The sequence below is a fragment of the Bos javanicus genome, chromosome 15, assembly GCF_032452875.1.
Source record: "Bos javanicus breed banteng chromosome 15, ARS-OSU_banteng_1.0, whole genome shotgun sequence".
NCBI classification, from domain to species: domain Eukaryota; kingdom Metazoa; phylum Chordata; class Mammalia; order Artiodactyla; family Bovidae; genus Bos; species Bos javanicus.
The window spans coordinates 82,905,545-82,925,850 of record NC_083882.1 but is presented as its reverse complement, the minus strand read 5'-3'; the positions used below and the strand labels follow the sequence as shown (position 1 = coordinate 82,925,850).

Here is a 20,306-nt window from a genome sequence, read left to right as displayed (position 1 = left end):
GACAATAATTGGGGTTAGTAGTGAGTTGTACTAGGCTCCATTTAGAACAGTTTGTATGAGGCTTCCCTAAGAAGACTGATTTTGTAACTATTGGGCACACATGCTTTGCTCTACCAAATTATATCCGGAATATAAATTAAGATAAATTTCCAGACTATTTTGGAGATGATGTGTTGAATATATATGTAAAAAAATTGAGATGTTATTATAAACAGGGTAATTTTTTATATATCCAATAACTTTGTTTTTTAATATAAATTTATTTATTTTAATTGGATGCTAATTACTTTACAATATTGTAGTGGTTTTGCCATATATCAACATGAATCCACCCCAAGTGTACTTGTGTTCCCATCCTGAACCCCACTCCCACCTCCTCCCCATACCATCCCTCTGGGTCATCCATCCCAGTGCACCAGACCTGAGCATCCTGCATCATGCATCGAACCTGGACTGGTGATTTGTTTCACATATGATATTATACATGTTTCAGTGCCGTTCTCCCAAATCATCCCACCCTCTCCCACAGAGTCCAAAAGACTGTTCTATACATCTGTATCTCTTTTGCTGTCTCGCATGCAGGGTTATCGTTACCATCTTTCTAAATTCCATATATATGCGTTAGTATACTGTATTGGTGTTTTTCTTTCTGGCTTACTTCACTCTGTATAATAGGCTCCAGTTTCATCCACCTCATTAGAACTGATTCAAATGTATTCTTTTTAATGGCTGAGTAATACTCCATTGTTATATGTACCACAGCTTTCTTATCCATTCGTCTGCTGATGGACATCTAGGTTGCTTCCATGTCCTGGCTATTATAAACTGTGTTGCTATGAATGTTGGGGTACACGTGTCTCTCAATTCTGGTTTCCTCGGTGTGTATGCCCAGCAGTGGGATTGCTGGATCATAAGGCAGTTTTATTTCCAGTTTTTTAAGGAATCTCCACAGTGTTCTCCATAGTGGCTGTACTAGTTTGCATTCCCACCAACAATGTAAGAGGGTTCCCTTTTCTCCACACCCTCTTCAGCATTTATTGCTTGTAGACTTTTGGATCACAGCCATTCTGACTGGCTTGAAATGGTACCTCATAGTGTTTTTGATTTGCATTTCTCTGATAATGAGTGAGGTTGAACATCTTTTCATGTGTTTGTTAGCCATCTGTATGTCATCTTTGGCGAAATGTCTATTTAGTTCTTTGGCCCATTTTTTGATTGGGTCATTTATTTTTCTGGAATTGAGCTGTAGGAGTTGCTTTTATATTTTTGAGATTAGTTGTTTGTCAGTTGCTTCATTTGCTATTATTTTCCCCCATTCGGAGGCTGTCTTTTCATCTTGCTTATAGTTTCCTTTGTTGTGCAGAAGCTTTTAAGTTTAATCAGGTCCCATTTGTTTATTTTTGCTTTTATTTCCAATATTCTGGGAGGGCGGTCATAGAGGATCCTGCTGTGATGTCGGAGAGTGTTTTGCCTATGTTCTCCTCTAGGAGTTTTATAGTTTCTGGTCTTACGTTGAGATCTTTAATCCATTTTGAGTTTATTTTTGTGTATGGTGTTAGAAAGTGCTCTAGTTTCATTCTTTTACAAGTGGTTGACCAGTTTTCCCAGCACCACTTGTTAAAGAGATTGTCTTTAATCCATTGTATATTCTTGCCTCCTTTGTCAAAGATAAGGTGTCCATATGTGCATGGATTTATCTCTGGCTTTCTATTTTGTGCCATTGATCTATATTTCTGTCTTTGTGCCAGTACCATACTGTCTTGATGACTGTGGCTTTGTAGCAGAGCCTGAAGACAGGCAGGCTTGTTCCTCCAGTTCCATTCTTCTTTCTCAAGATAGCTTTGGCTATTCGAGGTTTTTTGTATTTCCATACAAATTGTGAAATTATTTGTTCTAGCTCTGTGAAGAATACCGTTGGTAGCTTGATAGGGATTGAATCTATAAATTGCTTTGGGTAGTAACTCATTTTCACTATATTGATTCTTCCAATTCATGAACATGTTATATTTCTCCATCGATTAGTGTCCTCTTTGCTTTCTTTCATGAGTGTTTTATAGTTTTCTATATATAGGTCTTTAGTTTCTTTCCTAAGTATTTTAGGAAATATTTAGGTCTTTCCTAAGTATTTTATTCTTTTTGTTGCAATGGTGAATGGAATTGTTTCCTTAATTTCTCTTTCTATTTTCTCATTATTAGTGTATAGGAATGCAAGGGATTTCTGTGTGTTGATTTTATATCCTGCAACTTTACTGTATTCATTGATTAGTTCTAGTAATTTTCTGGTGGAGACTTTAGGGTTTTCTATGTAGAGGGTCATGTCATCTGCAAACGTGAGAGTTTTACTTCTTTTCCATTTTGGATTCCTTTTATTTCTTTTTCTGCTGTGATTGCTGTGGCCAAAACTTCCAAAACTGTGTTGAATAGTAATGGTGAAAGTGGGCACCCTTGTCTTGTTCCTGACTTTAGAGGAAAGGCTTTCAATTTTTCACCATTGAGGATAATGTTTGCTGTGGGTTTGTCATATATAGCTTTTATTATGTTAAGGTGTGTTCCTTCTATTCTTGCTTTCTGGAGAGTTTTTATCATAATGGATGTTGAATTTTGTCAAAGGCCTTCTCTGCATCTATTGAGATAATCATATGGTATTTATTTTTCAATTTCTTAATGTGGTGTATTACATTGATTGATTTGTGGTTATTGAAGAATCCTTGCATCCCTGGGATAAAGCCCACTTGTCATGGTGTATGATCTTTTTAATGTGCTGTTGGATTCTGATTGCTAGAATTTTGTTAAAGAATTTTGCATCTATGTTCATCAGTGATATTGGCTAGTAGTTTTCTTTTTTTGTGGCATCTTTGTCAGGTTTTGGTATTAGGGTGATGGTGGCCTCATAGAATGAGTTTGGAAGTTTACATTCCTCTGCAAATTTCTGGCAGAGTTTGAGTAGGATAGGTGTTAGGTCTTCTCTAAATTTTTGGTAGAATTCAGCTGTGAAGCCATCTGGACCTGGGCCTTTGTTTGCTGGAAGATTTCTGATTACAGTTTCAATTTCCATACTTGTGATGGGTCTGTTAAGATTTTCTATTTCTTCCTGGTTCAGTTTTGGAAAGTTGTCCTTTTCTAAGAATTCGTCCATTTCTTCCAAGTTGTCCATTTTATTGGCATATAATTGGTGATAGTAGTCTCTCATGATCCTTTGTATTTCTGTGTTGTCTGTTGTGATCTCTCCAGTTTCATTTCTAATTTTATTGATTTGATTTTTCTCCTTTTGTTTCTTGGTGAGTCTGGCTAATGGTTTGTCAATTTTATTTATCCTCTCAAAGAACCAGCTTTCGGCTTTGTTGACTTTTGCTATGGTCTCTTTTGTTTCTTTTGCATTTATTTCTGCCTTATTTTTAAAAATTTCTTTCCTTCTACTAACCCTGGGGTTCTTAATTTCTTCCTTTTCTAGTTGCTTTAGGTGTAGAGTTGGTTTTTTATTTGACTTTTTTCTTGTTTCTTGAGGTATGCCTGTATTGCTATGAACTTTCCCCTTAGCACTGCTTTTACAGTGTCCCACAGGTTTTGGGTTGTTGTGTTTTCATTTTCATTCATTTCTATGCATATTTTGATTTCTTTTTTGATTTCTTCTGTGATTTGTTGGTTATTCAGCAGCGTGTTGTTCAGCCTCCATATGTTGGAATGTTTAATAGTTTTTCTCCTGTAATTGAGATCTAATCTTACTGCATTGTGGTCAGAAAAGATGCTTGGAATGATTTCAATGTTTTTGAATTTACCAACGCTAGATTTATGGCCCAGGATGTGATCTATCCTGGAGAAGGTTCCATGTGCACTGGAGAAAAAGGTGGAATTCATTGTTTTGGGATGAAATGTCCTATAGATATCAATTAGGTCTAACTGGTCTATTGTATCATTTAAAGTTTGTGTTTCCTTGTTAATCTTCTGTTTAGTTGATATATCCATAGGTGTGAGTGGGGTATTAAAGTCTCCCACTATAATTGTGTTATTGTTAATTTCTCCTTTCATACTTCTTAGCATTTGTCTTACATATTGCGGTGCTCCTATGTTGGGTGCATATATATTTATAATTGTTATATCTTCTTCTTGGATTGATCCTTTGATCATTATGTAGTGTCCATCTTTGTCTCTTTTCACAGCCTTTGTTTTAAAGTTTATTTTATCTGATTTGAGTATTGCTACCCCTGCTTTCTTTTGGTACCTATTTGCATGGAAAACCTTTTTCCAGCCCTTCACTTTCAGTCTGTATGTGTCCCCTGTTTTGAGGTGGGTCTCTCGTAGACAACATATGTAGGGGTCTTGTTTTTGTATCCATTCAGCCAGTCTTTGTCTTTTGGTTGGGACATTTAACCCACACGTTTAAGGTAATTATTGATAAGTATGATCCCGTTGCCATTTATGTTATTGTTTTGGGTTCGAATTTATACACCCTTTTTGTGTTTCCTGTCTATAGAATATCCTTTAGTATTTGTTAGAGAGCTGGCTTGGTGGTGCCGAATTCTCTCAGCTTTTGCTTGTCTGTAAAGCTTTTGATTTCTCCTTCATATTTGAATGAAATCTTCGCTGGGTAAAATAATCTAGGCTGTAGGTTATTTTCTTTCATCACTTTAAGTATGTCTTGCCATTCCCTCCTGGCTTGAAGAGTTTCTATTGAAAGATCAGCTGTTATCCTTATGGGAATTCCCTTGTGTGTTATTTGTTGTTTTTCCCTTGCTGCTTTTAATATTTGTTCTTTTTGTTTGATCTTTGTTAATTTGATTATTATGTGTCTTGGAGTGTTTTGCCTTTGGTTTATCCTGTTTGGGTCTCTCTGTGTTTCTTGGACTTGAGTGATTATTTCCTTCCCCATTTTAGGGAAGTTTTCAACTATTATCTCCTCAAATATTTTCTCATGGTCTTTCTTTTTGTCTTCTTCTTCTGGGACCCCTATGATTCAAATGTTAGCGTTTAATATGTCCTGGAGGTCTCTGAGATTGTCTTCGTTTCTTTTTTTTTTGATTTTTTAAATTTTTTATTAAAGATTTTTTAAGATTTTTTTTTAATGTAGACCATTTTTAAAGTCTTTTTTTAAATTTTATTTTATTTTTAAACTTTACATAATTGTATTAGTTTTGCCAAATATCAAAATGAATCCGCCACAGGTATACATGTGTTCCCCATCCTGAACCCTCCTCCCTCTTCCCTTCCCATACCATCCCTCTGGGTCGTCCCAGTGCACTAGCCCCAAGCATCCAGTATCGTGTATCGAATCTGGACTGGCAACTCGTTTCTTACATGATATTTTACATGTTTCAATGCCATTCTCCCAAATCTTCCCACCCTCTCCCTCTCCCACAGAGTCCATAAGACTGTTCTATACATCACTGTCTCTTTTGCTGTCTCGTACACTGGGTTATTGTTACCATCTTTCTAAATTCCATATATATGCGTTAGTATACTGTATTTATGTTTTTCCTTCTGGCTTACTTCACTCTGTATAATAGGCTCCAGTTTCATCCACCTCATTAGAACTGATTCAAATGTATTCTTTTTAATGGCTGAGTAATACTCCATTGTGTATATGTACCACAGCTTTCTTATCCATTCATCTGCTGATGGACATCTAGGTTGCTTCCATGTCCTGGCTATTATAAACAGTGCTGCGATGAACATTGGGGTACACGTGTCTCTTTCCCTTCTGGTTTCCTCAGTGTGTATGCCTAGCAGTGGGATTGCTGGATCATAAGGCAGTTCTATTTCCAGTTTTTTTAAGGAATCTCCACAGTGTTCTCCATAGTGGCTGTACTAGTTTGCATTCCCACCAACAGTGTAAGAGGGTTCCCTTTTCTCCACACCCTCTCCAGCATTTATTATTTGTAGACTTTTGTAAAATCAAAAATAAACAAATGGGACCTAATTAATCTTAAAAGCTTCTGCACATCAAAGGAAACTATTAGCAAGGTGAAAAGACAGCCTTCAGAATGGGAGAAAATAATAGCAAATAAAGCAGCTGACAAACAACTAATCTCAAAAATATACAAGCAACTCCTACAGCTCAACTCCAGAAAAATAAACGACCCAATCAAAAAAGGGGCCAAAGAACTAAATAGACATTTCTCCAAAGAAGACATACAGATGGCTAACAAACACATGAAAAGATGCTCAACATCACTCATTATCAGAGAAATGCAAATCAAAACCAGTATGAGGTACCATTTCACACCAGTCAGAATGGCTGCGATCCAAAAGTCTTCATTTCTTTTAATTCGTTTTTCTTTTTTCCTCTCTAATTCATTTATTTCTACCATTCTATCTTCTAGTTCACTAATTCTATCTTCTGCCTCTGTTATTCTACTATTTGTTGCCTCCAGAGTGCTTTTGATCTCATTTATTGCATTATTCATTATATATTGACTGTTTTTTATTCCTTCTAGGTCCTTGTTAAACCTTTCTTGCATCTTCTCAGTCCTTGTCTCCAAGCTATTTATCTGTGATTCCATTTTGATTTCAAGATTTTGGATCAATTTCACTATCATTGTTCAGAAATATTTATCAGGTAAATTCCCTATCTCTTCCCCTTTTGTTTCGCTTGGTGGGCATTTATCCTGTTCCTTTACCTGCTGGGTATTCCTCTGTCTCTTCATCTTGTTTAAATTGCTGAGTTTGGGTGTCCTTTCTGTATTTTGGCAGTTTGTGGAGTTCTCTTTTTTTGTGACATTTCCTTGCTGTGTGTGGCCTTGTACAGGTGGCTTGTCAAGGTTTCTTGGCTAGGGAAGCTTGTGTCAGTGTTCTGGTGGGTGGAGCTGGATTTCTTCTCTCTGGAGTGCAATGAAGTGTCCAGTAATGACTTATAAGATGTCTATGGTTTTGGGGTGACTTTGGGCAGCCTGTATCTTGGAGCTCAGGGCTGTGTTCCTGTGTTGCTGGAGAATTTGCTTGGTATATCTTGCCCTGGAACTTGTTGGCCCTTGTGTGGTGCTTGGTTTCAGTGTAGTTATGGAGGCGTTTGATGAGCTCCTGTCAATTCATATTCCCTGGAGTCAGGAGTTCCCTGGAGTCAGGGTTTGGACTTAAGCCTCCTTGTTCCAGTTATCGGTCTTATTTTTACAGTAGTGTCAACACTTCTCCTTCTATACAGCACCATTGATAAAACATCTAGGTTAAAGATGAAAAGTTTCTCCATTGTGAGGGTCACCCAGAGAGGTTCACAGAGTTACATGGAGAAGAGAAGAGGGAGGAGGGAGTTAGAGGTGACCCGAATGAGATGAGGTGGAATCAATAGAGGAGAGAGTGGGCTAGCCAGTAATCACTTCCTTATGTGCACTCCACAACTGGACCGCTCAGAGATGTTCATGGAGTTATACAGAGAAGAGAAGAGAGAGGAAGGAGACAGAGGTGGCCAGGAGGATAAAAGGGGGGAATGAAATGGAGAGAGACAGATCCAGCCAGTAATCAGTTCTCTAAGTGTTCTCCACCATCTGGAACACACAGAAATTCACAGAGTTGGGTAGAGTAGAGAGGGGTTAGGGAGGAGACACAGGCGACCTGGTGGAGAAAAAGGAGAGTCCAAAGGGGGAGAGAGCAGTCAAGCCAGTAATCTCGCTCCCTAGTAAAAAATGGGTACTGAAGATTGGGTTCTTAAAGGTACAAAATTGGTAACAAACACCTAAAAGCAAAAATTAAAAATCTAGAGTAGAGTTTGGAATTTCAAAAATGCAATGTTAAAGAAAAAAAGAAGGAAAAGAAAAAGAGAAAAAGAAGAAAAAAAAGTCACAAAAATTATAAAGAAAATATAGGTACAAAATTGATAACAAATACCAAAAAGCAAAAGTTAAAAATCTAGAGTAGAGTTTGGAATTTCAAAGATACAATGTTAAAAAAAAGAAGAAGAAAAAGGAAGAGATTAAAAAAAGTCACAAAAAATATTAAAAATAATATAGGTACAAAATTGATAACAAGTACCAAAAAGCTAAAATTAAAAATAGAGTAGAGTTTGGAATTTCACAAATACAATGTTAAAGAAAAGAATAAAAAAAGAAAAAAAGAGAAAAAGAAAAAAAAATCCAAGGTCACAAATATTATAAAAAATATATATATGAAGTTTGCTTTTTAAAAAAATATAGGGTCTCTTTTTTTTTTTTTTGCAAAGTAATAGTAGGTTATAAAAGTGAAAATTAAAGAAGTAATAGAGGACTTAAAAATTAAAAAAAAAAGAAAGAAATAATGATCGTAAAAATAGTAAAAATATATCTAGGACTTTTTCTGGTGTTGTTGTTGGTATTGTGGGCTCAGTTCATTTTCAGCTAGTTCCTTGGTCAGCTTATATTTCTCAAGATCTATAGGCCCCTTCCTATATAGTCGGTACTAACCACAGGGTTTTAATCTATTGCCTGTCGCTTCCAAGGCAGTTCCCTCTGTTATAGCTTCTTCTGTTCGCTGGTCTCTTCAGTGTTTGATTTCAGCCCTGTCACAAAGGGGGCGGTGGTGGACACTTTTTTTTTTTTTTTAGGCTCACTTGTTCAGTCACCCTGTGGGGAGGGAGGGACGCTGCAATCAAATAACACTGGCGTGTGCTCGCAGTGCCTCAGCCACACTGGGCCTGCCCCCACTCACAGCGCGTGTAGCCTCCCTGCCCACACTGCTCAGGCTCTAGGTTGCTCCACCAGGAACCATCCGAGGCCAGCCCTGGGCTGCTTGCACCTCCCAAGTCTAAGCTGCTCAGGTCCAGGCACTCAGGTAGTCCTCAGAGGTGCAGACTCGGTTGGGCCTGTGTTTTGTGCCCTTCCCAGATCCAAGCAGCTCTGGTGATGAGGTGTTTGACGAGCGCGCTTGCTGCAAATTATCACCTCCCCACCGCTCGGTTATCTGGGTGTACAACCAGCGCACCTTCTCAGTCAGATGTTGACCGTCCAGCCCCCAAGAAGTTTTAGTTAGCAAAGAAGCCTGCTTACAGTTTTGTAGATAATGTCTCTCTGGGGCTGCAATTGCCCCCTTCCAGCTCTGGCTGCCTGTCATCGGAGGAGGATGGTCTGCAGCCGGCTATCTCTGTTCAGTCCTTTGTTCTGTGCGTGGACCTGGCGGTGTCTTAGGTTAGGCATGGCTTTTGGCGTGGTAGATATCCCACAGTCTGGTTTGCTAGCCCAAATTATTTCTCTCAGATAGCGCTCGGGGTATTCAGGCCAGATCCTTACTCTAAGCAATGCAGCCCGCGTCATGCCTCCCTGCCCAGCCCCCGCTTGCTAGTGGCGGGTGCAGGCATCTGCGCTGCTTCTCCACTGGGGGAGTTACCATAGGGCTCGTAATCTGTGGGTTTTAACTGTTTATTTGTTTTTCCTCCCTGTTATGTTGCCCTCTGTGCTTCCAAGTCTCGGCACAGACTCGGCAGTGAGAATGTTTCCTGGTGTATGGAAACTTCTCTCTTTTTAAAGACTCCCTTCCTGGAATGGAGCTCCGTCCCTCCCTCTTTTGTCTCTTTTTTTGTCTTATATATTTTTTCCTACATCCTTTCGAAGACAATGGGTTGCTTTTCTGGGTGCCTGATGTCCTCTGCCGGCATTCAGAAGTTGTTTTGTGGAATTTACTGGGCATTTAAATGTTCTTTTGATGAATTTGTGGGGTAGAAAGTGTTCTCCCCATCCTATTTCTCTGCCGTCTTAGCTCCTCCGCCTGTAATTTTGCATTGATCACTGAGGAAGGCTTTCTTATCTCCCCTTGCTATTCTTTGGAACTCTGCATGCAGATACTTATATATTTCCTTTTCTCCTTTGCTTTTTGCTTCTCTTCTTTTCACAGCTATTTGTAAGGCCTCCCCAGACAGCCATTTTGCTTTTTTGCATTTATTTTCCATGGGGATGGTCTTGATCCCTGTCTCCTGTACAATGTCACGAACCTCATTCCATAGTTCATCAGGCACTTTGTCTAGCAGATCTAGTCCCTTAAATCTATTTCTCACTTTCACTGTATAACCATAAGGAATTTGATTTAGGTCATACCTGAATGGTCTAGTGGTTTTCCCTACTTTCTTCAATTTAAATATGAATTTGACAATAAGGAGTTCATAATCTGAGCCACAGTAAGTCCCAGTCTGATTTTTGCTGACTGTATAGAGCTTCTCCATCTTTGGCTACAAAGAATATAATCAATCTGATTTCGGGTGTTGACCAGCTGGTGATGTCCATGTATAGCGTCTTCTCTTGTGTTGTTGGAAGAGGGTGTTTGCTATGACCAGTGCATTCTCTTGGCAAACTCTATTAGCCTTTTCCCTGCTTCATTCCATATTCCAAGGCCAAATTTGCCTGTTATCCCAGGTGTTCCTTGACTTCCTACTTTTGCATTCCAGTCCCCTATAATGAAAAGGACATCTTTTTGTGTGTTAGTTCTAAAAGGTCTTGTAGTTCTTCATAGAAATATTCAACTTCAGCTTTTTCAGCATTACTGTTTGGGGCATAGACTTGGATTACTGTGATATTGAACGGTTTGCCTAGATGTCCATAGGTGCTTGGATTTATCTCTGGGCTTTCTATTTTGTTTAATTGATCTATATTTCTGTTTTTGTGTCAGTACCATGCTGTCTTAATGACTGTGGCTTTGTAATAGAGCCTGAAGTCGGGCAGGTTGATTCCTCCAGTTCCATTCTTCTTTCTCAAGATTGCTGTGGCTATTTGAGGTTTTTTGTATTTCTATACAAATTGTGAAATTGTTTTAGCTCTGTGAAAAATACTGTTGGTAGCTTGATTGGGATTGCATTGAATCTATAGATTGATTTGGGTAGTATACTCATTTTCACCATATTGATTCTTCCAATCCTTGAACACGGTATATTTCTCCATCTATTAGTGTCCTCTTTGATTTCTTTCTCCAGTGTTTTATGGTTTTCTATATATAGTTCTTTTGTTTCTTTAGGTAGATATATTCCTAAGTATTTTATTCTTTTCGTTGCAATGGTGAATGGAATTTTTTCCTTAATTTCTCTATTGTCTCCTTATTAGTGTATAGGAATGCAAGGGTCTTCTGTGTGTTGATTTTATGTCCTGCAACTTTACTATATTCATTGGTTAGCTCTAGTAATTTTCTGGTGGAGTCTTTAGGGTTTTCTATGTAGTGGATCATGTCGTCTGCAAACAGTGAGCTTTACTTCTTTTCCATTTTGGATTCCTTTTATTTCTTTTTCTGCTCTGATTGCTGTGGGAAAAACTTCCAAAATTATGTTGAATAGTAGTGGTGAAAGTGAGCACCCTTGTCTTGTTCCTGACTTTATGGGAAATGCTTTCAATTTTTTACCATTGAGGATAATGTTTGCTGTGGGTTTGTCATGTATAGCTTTTATTATGTTGAGGTATGTTCCTACTATTCCTGCTTTCTGGAGGGTTTTTTTTTAATCATAAATGGATGTTGAATTTTGTCAAAGGCTTTCTCTGCATCTATTGAGATAATCATATGGTTTTTATTTTTCAATTTGTTAATGTGGTGTATTACATTGATTGACTGGCAGATATTGAAGAATCCTTGCATCCCTGAGATAAAGACCACTTGGTCATGATGCATGATCTTTTTAATGTACTGTTGGATTCCGATTGCTAGAATTTTGTTAGGATTTTTGCATCTATGTTCATCAGTGATATTGGCCAGTAGTTTTCTTTTTTTGTGGCATCTTAGTCAGGTTTGGTATTATGGTGATGGTGGCCTCATAGAATGAGTTTGGAACTTTACCTTCCTCTGCAATTTTCTGGAAGAGTTTGAGTAGGATAGGTGTTAGGTCTTCTCTAAATTTTTGGTAGAATTCAGCTGTGAAGCCGTCTGGACCTGGGCTTTTGTTTGCTGGAAGATTTCTGATTACAGTTTCAATTTCCATACTTGTGATGGGTCTGTTAAGATTTTCTATTTCTTCCTGGTTCAGTTTTGGAAAGTTGTCCTTTTCTAAGAATTTGTCCATTTCTTCCAAGTTGTCCATTTTATTGCCATATAATTGCTGATAGTAGTCTCTTATGATCCTTTGTATTTCTGTGTTGTCTGTTGAGATTTCTCAGTTTTCATTTCTAACTTTACTGATTTGATTTTTATCCCCTTCGTTTCTTGATGAGTCTGGCTAATGGTTTGTCAATTTTATTTATCCTCTCAAAGAACCAGCTTTTGGCTTTCTTGACTTTTGCTATGGTCTCTTTTGTTTCTTTTGCATTTATTTCTGCCCTAATTTTTAAGATTTCTTTCCTTCTACTAACCCTGGGGTTCTTCATTTCTTCCTATTCTAGTTGCTTTAGGTGTAGAGTTAGGTTATTTGTTGGACTTTTTTCTTGTTTCTTGAGGTATGCCTGTATTGCTATGAACTTTCCCCTTAGCACTGCTTTTACAGTGTCCCACAGGTTTTGGGTTGTTGTGTTTTCATTTTCATTCATTTCTATGCATATTTTGATTTCTTTTTTGATTTCTTCTGTGATTTGTTGGTTATTCAGCATCGTGTAGTTCAGCCTCCGTATGTTGGAATTTTTAATAGTTTTTCTCCTGTAATTGAGATCTAATCTTACTGCATTGTGGTCAGAAAAGATGCTTGGAAGGATTTCAATGTTTTTGAATTTACCAAGGCTAGATTTATGGCCCAGGATGTGATCTATCCTGGAGAAGGTACTATGTGTGCTTGAGAAAAAGGTGAAATTCATTGTTTTGGGATGAAATGTCCTATAGATATCAATTAGGTCTAACTGGTGTATTGTATCATTTAAAGTTTGTGTTTCCTTGTTAATTTTATGTTTAGTTGATCTATCCATAGGTGTGACTGGGTTATTAAAGTGTCCCACTATTATTGTGTTATTGTTAATTTCTCTTTTCACACTTGTTAGCGTTTTCTTACATATTGCGGTGTTCCTGTGTTGGGTGCATATATATTTATGATTGTTTAATCTTCTTCTTGGATTGATCCTTTGATCATTATGTAGTGTCCATCTTTGTCTCTTTTCACAGCCTTTGTTTTAAAGTCTATTTTATCTGATATGAGTATTGCTACTCCTGCTTTCTTTTGGTCTCTATTTGTGTGGAAAATCTTTTTCCAGCCCTTCACTTTCGGTCTGTATGTGTCCCTTGTTTTGAGGTAGGTCTCTTGTAGACAGTATATGTAGGGGTCTTGTTTTTGTATCCATTCAGCCAGTCTTTGTCTTTTGGTTGGGGCATTCAACCCATTTACATTTAAGGTAATTATTGATAAGTATGATCCCGTTGCCATTTACTTTATTGTTTTGGGTTCAAGTTTATACACCCTTTTTGTGTTTCCTGTCTAGAGAAGATCCTTTATCATTTGTTGGAGAGCTGGTTGGGTGGTGCTGAATTCTCGCAGCTTTTACTTGTCTGTAAAGCTTTTGATTTCTCCTTGACTTCCCTGGTGGCTCTGACGGTTAAGCATCTGTCTACAATGTGGGAGACCTCGGTTTGATTCATGGGTCAGGAAGACCCCTGGAGAAGGAAATGGCAATCCACTCCATTACTATTGCCTGGAAAATCCCATGGACTGAGAAGCCTGGTAGACTACAGTCCATGGGGTGGCAGAGTCAGACACGACTGAGCTACTTCACTTTCACTTTCATATTTGAATGAGATCCTTGCTGGGTACAATAATCTGGGCTGTAGGTTATTTTCTTTCATCACTTTAAGTATGTCCTGCCATTCCTTCCTGGCCTGAAGAGTTTCTATTGAAAGACCAGCTGTTATCCTTATGGGAATCCCCTTGTGTGTTATTTGTGGTTTTTCCCTTGCTGCTTTTAATATTTATTCTTTGTGTTTGATCTTTGTCAATTTGATTAATATGTGTCTTGGGGTGTTTTGCCTTGGGTTTATACTGTTTGGGACTCTCTGGGTTTCTTGGACTTGGGTGATTATTTCCTTCCCCATTTTAGGGAAATTTTCAACTATTATCTCAAATATTTTCTCATGGTCTTTCTTTTTGTCTTCTTCTTCTGGGACTCCTATGATTCGAATGTTGGGGCATTTAACATTGTCCTATAGGTCTCTGAGATTGTCCTCATTTATGGTAATTTGTTTTTCTTTTTTCTTCTCTGATTCATTTATTTCTACCATGATATCTTCTACCTCACTAATCCTATCTTCTGTATCTTCTATTCTACTATTTGTTCCCTCCAAGGTGTTTTTGATCTCATTTATTGCATTATTCAGTATATATTGACTCTTTTTTATTTCTTCTTAGTCTTTGTTAAACCTTTCTTACATCTTCTCAATCCTTGTCCAGGCTATTTATCTGTGATTCCATTTTGTTTTCAAGATTTTGGATCATTTTCACTATCATTATTCGGAATTCTTTATCAGGTAGATTCCCTATCTCTTGCTCTTTTGTTTGGTTTGGTGGGCATTTATCCTGTTCCTTTACCTGCTGGGTATTCCTCTGTCTCTTCATCTTGTTTATATTGCTGCGTTTGGGGTGTCCTTTCTGTATTCTGGCAGTTTGTGGAGTTCTCGTTATTGTGGAGTTTCCTTGCTGTGGGTGGGGTTGTACCGGTGGCTTGTCAAGGTTTTCTGGTTAGGGAAGGTTGTGTTGGTGTTCTGGTGGGTGGAGCTGGATTTCTTCTCTCTGGAGTGCAATGAGGTGTCCAGTAATGAGTTATGAGATGTCAGTGGGTTTGGAGTGACTTTGAGCAGCTTGTATATTGAAGCTCAGGACTGTCTCCCTGTGTTGCTGGAGAATTTGTGTGGTATGTCTTGCTCTGGAACTTGTTAGCCCTTGGGAGGTGCTCAGTTTCAGTGTAGGTTTGGAAGCGTTTGATGAGCTCCTGTCAATTAAGGTTCCCTGGAGTCAGGAGTTCTCTGGTGTTCTCAGGATTTGGACTTAAGCCTCCTGCTTCTGGTTTTCAGTCTTGTTTTTACAGTAGCCTCAAGACTTCTCCATCTATACAGCACCATTGATAAAACATCTGTGTTGCCACTACGTGTCCACTAGCCCCTCCGCATTTGGGTTCCAGGAAATCAGACGACCGTCGGGTCTCCATCTATGGCACCCTTGGCCTGCCTCCCCCTATCCTGGGGGCTTAACCAGCTCCATAAACAGGGTAATTTTTTATGGGCAAAGAAGAAATTTTTGAAAACCCATATGGATGACCATCATGGGAAGAAGGGCTAGTTCAAATTTATCCTGAAATGATGCTGCTTATCCTTTTATTATTATAAAGCAACAGTCACATATATTAAATCATCAGAGGTCTTTAAAATCCCTGTTGTTTTAACCAAAGGTCTCTGCATTATACACAAGCACAGAATTTCAATTGCTTTGGCTGAGATAGAGTGTGCTTTATTTCAAAGTTTCAGTCAATTAAAAAATTATGCCTTTTAATTTTTGAGACCTCTTGAAATAATTTGGTTTCCCTTGGGGCTCAGCTGGTAAAGAATCTGCCTGCAATTCTGCAACTGCAGAGACACCAGTTCAATTCCTGGGTTGGGAAGATCTGCTGGAGAAATGATAGGCTACTCAATTCACTCTTCTTGGGGTCCCTGGAGGCTCAGCTGGTAAAGAATCTGCTTGCAATGCGGGAGACCTGGGTTTGATCTATGGGTTGGGAAGACCCCCTGGAGGAGGGAAAGGCTACCCACTCCAGTATTCTGGCCGGGAGAACTCCATGGACTCTGTAGTCCATGGAGCATTGAGAAGGCACTTCTTGACAATTCAAGATGAAAAGCTGCGGTCTCTCCCTAGGACAGTGGAGCATTCCCCTTTTCCAGTTCTCAATGGGGGAAAATATGGTATATATGAGACTTATAATGCTATCATTTCATGAGTAGGCAATGTATTCTCTTGTCTCTTTTCTGATTTTAAGAGCATCAAGCCAATGATTGGAGGAAGAAATATCACAGAGATCACTCATTTTATCCTGTTGGGATTCTCAGATTTTCCCAGAATCATAGTAGTGCTCTTTGTCGTGTTCCTGGTGATATACATTTTGACCCTGACTTGGAACCTGTCACTCCTCATCTTAATAAGAATGGACTCCCACCTCCACACCCCCATGTACTTCTTTCTCAGTAATCTGTCCTTCATGGACATCTGCTATGTGACCTCCACCGCCCCCAAGATGCTCTACGACTTCTTCCAGGAGCGGCAAACTATCACCTTTGTGGCTTGTGCTGTTCAGTACTTTGTATTCTCCACCATGGGGCTGAGTGAGTCTTGCCTCATGACCGCCATGGCTTATGACCGATATGCCGCCATTTGTAACCCACTCCTGTATTCGTCAGTCATGTCGCCCGCTCTCTGCGGTCGGATGGTGCTGGGATCCTACTTGGCTGGACTTTCTGCTTCTATATTCCAATTATGTTTCATGCTCCAGCTCCATTTCTGTGGGCCTAATGTCATCAACCACTTTTTCTGTGACATGCCACAGCTGTTAGTTCTATCCTGTACTGACACGTTCTCTGTACAACTCTTTACTGCTTTATTGACAATGATCTTTGGGGTAATAAATGTTTCCATTATCATGATATCCTATGTCTACATCGTCATTTCCATCATGAAGATCACAACAGGAAGTGGCAGGTCCAAGGCTTTCAACACCTGTGCTTCCCACCTGACAGCAGTCACTCTCTTCTATACCTCAGGTATGTTCGTCTATTTGAGTTCCAGCTCTGGTGGTTCCTCCAGCTTTGACAGATTTGCATCGGTCTTCTACACTGTGATGATTCCCATGTTGAATCCTTTGATTTACAGTCTGAGAAACGAAGAAATCAAAGATGCCATGAAGAGGTTGCAAAAGAAGAGAGGGTGTTGCTAAAGTCATAGGTTGAGATTTCTGACAGATTTGTCTTTTTAGAATCATCTTAACCCTCAATAATCAGAGAAGGCAATGGCACCCCACTCTAGTACTCCTGACTGGAAAATTCCATGGACAGAGGAGCCTGGTGTGCTGCAGCCCATGGGGTCCCTAAGAGTTGGACATGACTGAGCGGCTTCACTTTCACTTTTCACTTTCCTGCATTGGAGAAGGAAATGGCAACCCACTCACTCCAGTGTTCTTGCCTGGAGAATCCCAGGAACGGGGGAGCCTGGTGGGTGCCGTCTATGGGGTTACACAGAGTCAGACACGCCTGAAGTGACTTAGCAGCAGCAGCAACCCTCAATAATATTCCTATGAATGGACTATAAAATTCCTGGTGCCTTTGGCAAAGAGAGCTTAGTTTGATATGCAATATGCCAATATGGACCAACAGCTGACTTGTTGCCACATGAATATGATATCTTCACGTCTTGGAGGTTCATAGTTTTCATCCTACATGAGGAGTGGCCTCAACATTTATTAATATATCTGTAAGTATTTGTGAAACATTAAGGTTTAGAACCTTGCTACTTCTTTTTTGCTTCTGAGAGGGAGCTCTATTCCATCTCAGGCTTCTGACCCTGAAGGAGAGACCTGACAGAGGCCCCAGGAGCGTGTACACCTTGCCCCTCAAATATTTGGATGTAGCGTAATCCAGACATGGTGCTCACTGATGTCCATTCTGGGCATCTGACAAGAATGAAACGGAACACAGAGGAGAAATGTTTCTTCGGACAGAAACAGGTATACAATTGGCTTGGTTGTGCCTCCTGGGAAGACCAGTCTGAGATAGCTTATGCTTGTGTAAAGCCTCTTTGGGGGCTTAGTATCTAATAAAATTTTGATTACATCCTAGTTTCCACCAGCTGTAACCTAAGGAAGGAGGAGGTGATTTGAATCATAAAGAGAAATGGAATGACGCACGTGGTCCCTTCAGTGTCATTTACTCATGACTCTGATGATGTAATTTCTTGCAACTGGTACCCAGTGGGGATTTCTGATGGGAGATGATATTCAAAATCCATGTCACAGCCAATAGTAATTTCTGCCACTGTGGGACTCAAATTTTCTTTCTCTTCTGCCCTCCTTAGCCTGGAAAATTACTCTGTTTGACATAGCCAATGGGATTGGATCACCCAATTATTTCTGACCTCAAAAGGATCTATTAAAATTTGATGTGAGGAGACTTATGCGGGAAATTATTGTGATAATAGCACTACTGAATATTCAATATTGCAGGGAGTAAAAACAAATATGGAAAATTGGCATACGTCTCTTCCTCCCGTGTGCGTACAGTGTTTTATCTCCTAGAGATCTATGGCTGCAGGGGTGGTATGTTGGCTGGAGTAGAGTTGATAGTGTTGCTTAATGCTGTTTATTCCCAGGAATCCTCAAGGGCCAGGAGATGAAACAGTGGGATCGGCAGGGTTCCCAATTGTCATCAGTTTCATTGTTGAAGAAAGATAAAAAGCTTTTGGTCATTGTGGTCTGGTTCAAAAGAGGAACAACAGGTATAGCAGCATTCACTATTGATTTGAAACTTGAACAAACTGATATAAACCAGATGTCATTTACATTTACATATTACCCTTGGAGATTCACTGGGCTCTTAATGAATGTTTGGGAGGTCTCATTTTCAACAAGCTGCATGAACTATTCTGTTTAATGAAGGACTGTAAATACAGGTGTATTTTAAGTCTTTGCCAAATCTCCCATGAGTTTACACATGCGTAAGATTTAGAAAGGGAGGATTGTTGAAACTCTGGTGGGTGGGGCTTATCCTATGATAAGCAACCTGTAATATGAATAAAGGATGTTTTGCCTCCCTTGCAGGTATTTGTGGTTGCTGTTTAGTTGCTAAGTCGTGTCTGACTGTTTGCGACCCCATGCACTGCAGCACGCCAGGCTTCCCTGTCCTTCACTATCTCCCAGAGTTTACTCAAACTCATGTTCATTGAGTTGGTGATGCCATCCAACCATCTCATCCTTTGTTGCTCCCTTCTCCTCCTGCCATCAGTCTTTCTCAGCATCAGATATGTATGTACGTGTGTGTATATATATATATACACACACACACACACACATATATATATATGTATATATATGTTTTTCTGAGGCATTGATGTATGAGTCTGTTCTTAAGGGGCCATGATGACTTCCTTAGGAGACAGAACTCTGTTGGATGTTAGTGCATGGAAATGCAACTAATTTCTGTACATCAGTTTTATATCCTGTATGTTTACTGAATTTGTTGATTACTTATGCCAGTGTTTTTGGGGGAGTCTTCAAGATTTTTCTCTGGGTGGGATTTTATCATCTGCAGTTAATGACAATTTTACTTTCTCCTTCATCCTTCAGATTAGATTGTTGTAATTCTATGTAGTTACCATTCATCCTGTGTTATACATTTGCATATGTTTTCATGTTACTATTACGTTGGCCAAAAAGTTCAGTCGCGTTTTACTGTAATATCTGGAGTTTTCTCCAACCTCGTATAACTATACCAGCTCCACACACTTGCTTCCCCTCGCAACTGATACCTTAAGCTTGTATGTCTTTTTGGTTCTTGCAGCTTACCAGGTTGGCTACTGACAACCTTTCTTTCGTTTTGCAGAGTGTGGAAATATAGCTCAAATTGTGCTTTTTCCCTTGTCCCTAGAGCATGGTCCAATTTTCTGAGTGTGTTTATTGTTTACCAAAGTTCATTAGCCTGTCACACCTGAGAATGAGCACAATGAGCTGATGCAGTTGGGGAACACGTGTGTTAGAACTTGGGGCATTGAGATCACTTCAGACCAGATGTGAGCATCCTTAGATGAAGTTCTCACAGAGTCATTGTTGGGCTTGCTGCAGGAGTCATGAAAAGAGCAGAAAACAAATCCTTTTAATGATTTTCTTATCTTCCTATTTCTCTATCTCTTCCGTCCCCCAGTCACGAAGATCCTGCTTTAGGACTTTGGGTGCTGTGACAGAGAAACACATTCCTCTATAGAATTCTACAGGCATATAATCACCCTATCTCTCTGCTTCCTGGGAGACACTGTTGCCAGCTAGTTCAGCTCTGTGCTCTGTTGCCTTATTGGATGGGTGGCAAGGTCCTGCTTCTTCCAGTGGATACAAAGTCTTTTTTTTTTTTTCCTGCTCCAATGGAGTCAGGGTTCCCCAGTGGCTCAGTGGTAAAGAATCTGCTTTCAATGCAGAAGCTGCAGGAGACCCAGACTCGATCTCTGGGTTGGGAAGATCCCCTGGAGAAGGGCATGGCAACCCACTCTAGTACTCTTGCTTGAAGAATCCCAAGGACAGGGGAGTCCGGCGGGCTACAGTCCATGGGGTGGCAAAGAGTCAGACAGGACTGAAGTGACTTAGCACATTAGCAGAGCACACACTAGCATACCAATGGAATACTAAAATCTCTCCTTGGGAATGCTGGACTTCTGCAAAGTCTCTCTCATCCATGGATGTTGGACCAACCCAATCATTCTTGTAGTTTTCCCCAATCACAGCCAAGAG

The 20,306-nt window shown here is 39.5% G+C and overlaps 1 protein-coding gene across 1 annotated transcript; it reads left to right on the top strand.

The window, feature by feature from the left end:
- Positions 1-15,812: 15,812 nt before the first annotated feature.
- Positions 15,813-16,754, top strand: LOC133261531 (olfactory receptor 5AN1-like). Its single transcript, XM_061439997.1, has one exon. The coding sequence runs from the start codon at positions 15,816-15,818 to the stop codon at positions 16,752-16,754; it is 939 nt and encodes a 312-aa protein (XP_061295981.1). The 5' UTR covers positions 15,813-15,815.
- Positions 16,755-20,306: the final 3,552 nt, after the last annotated feature.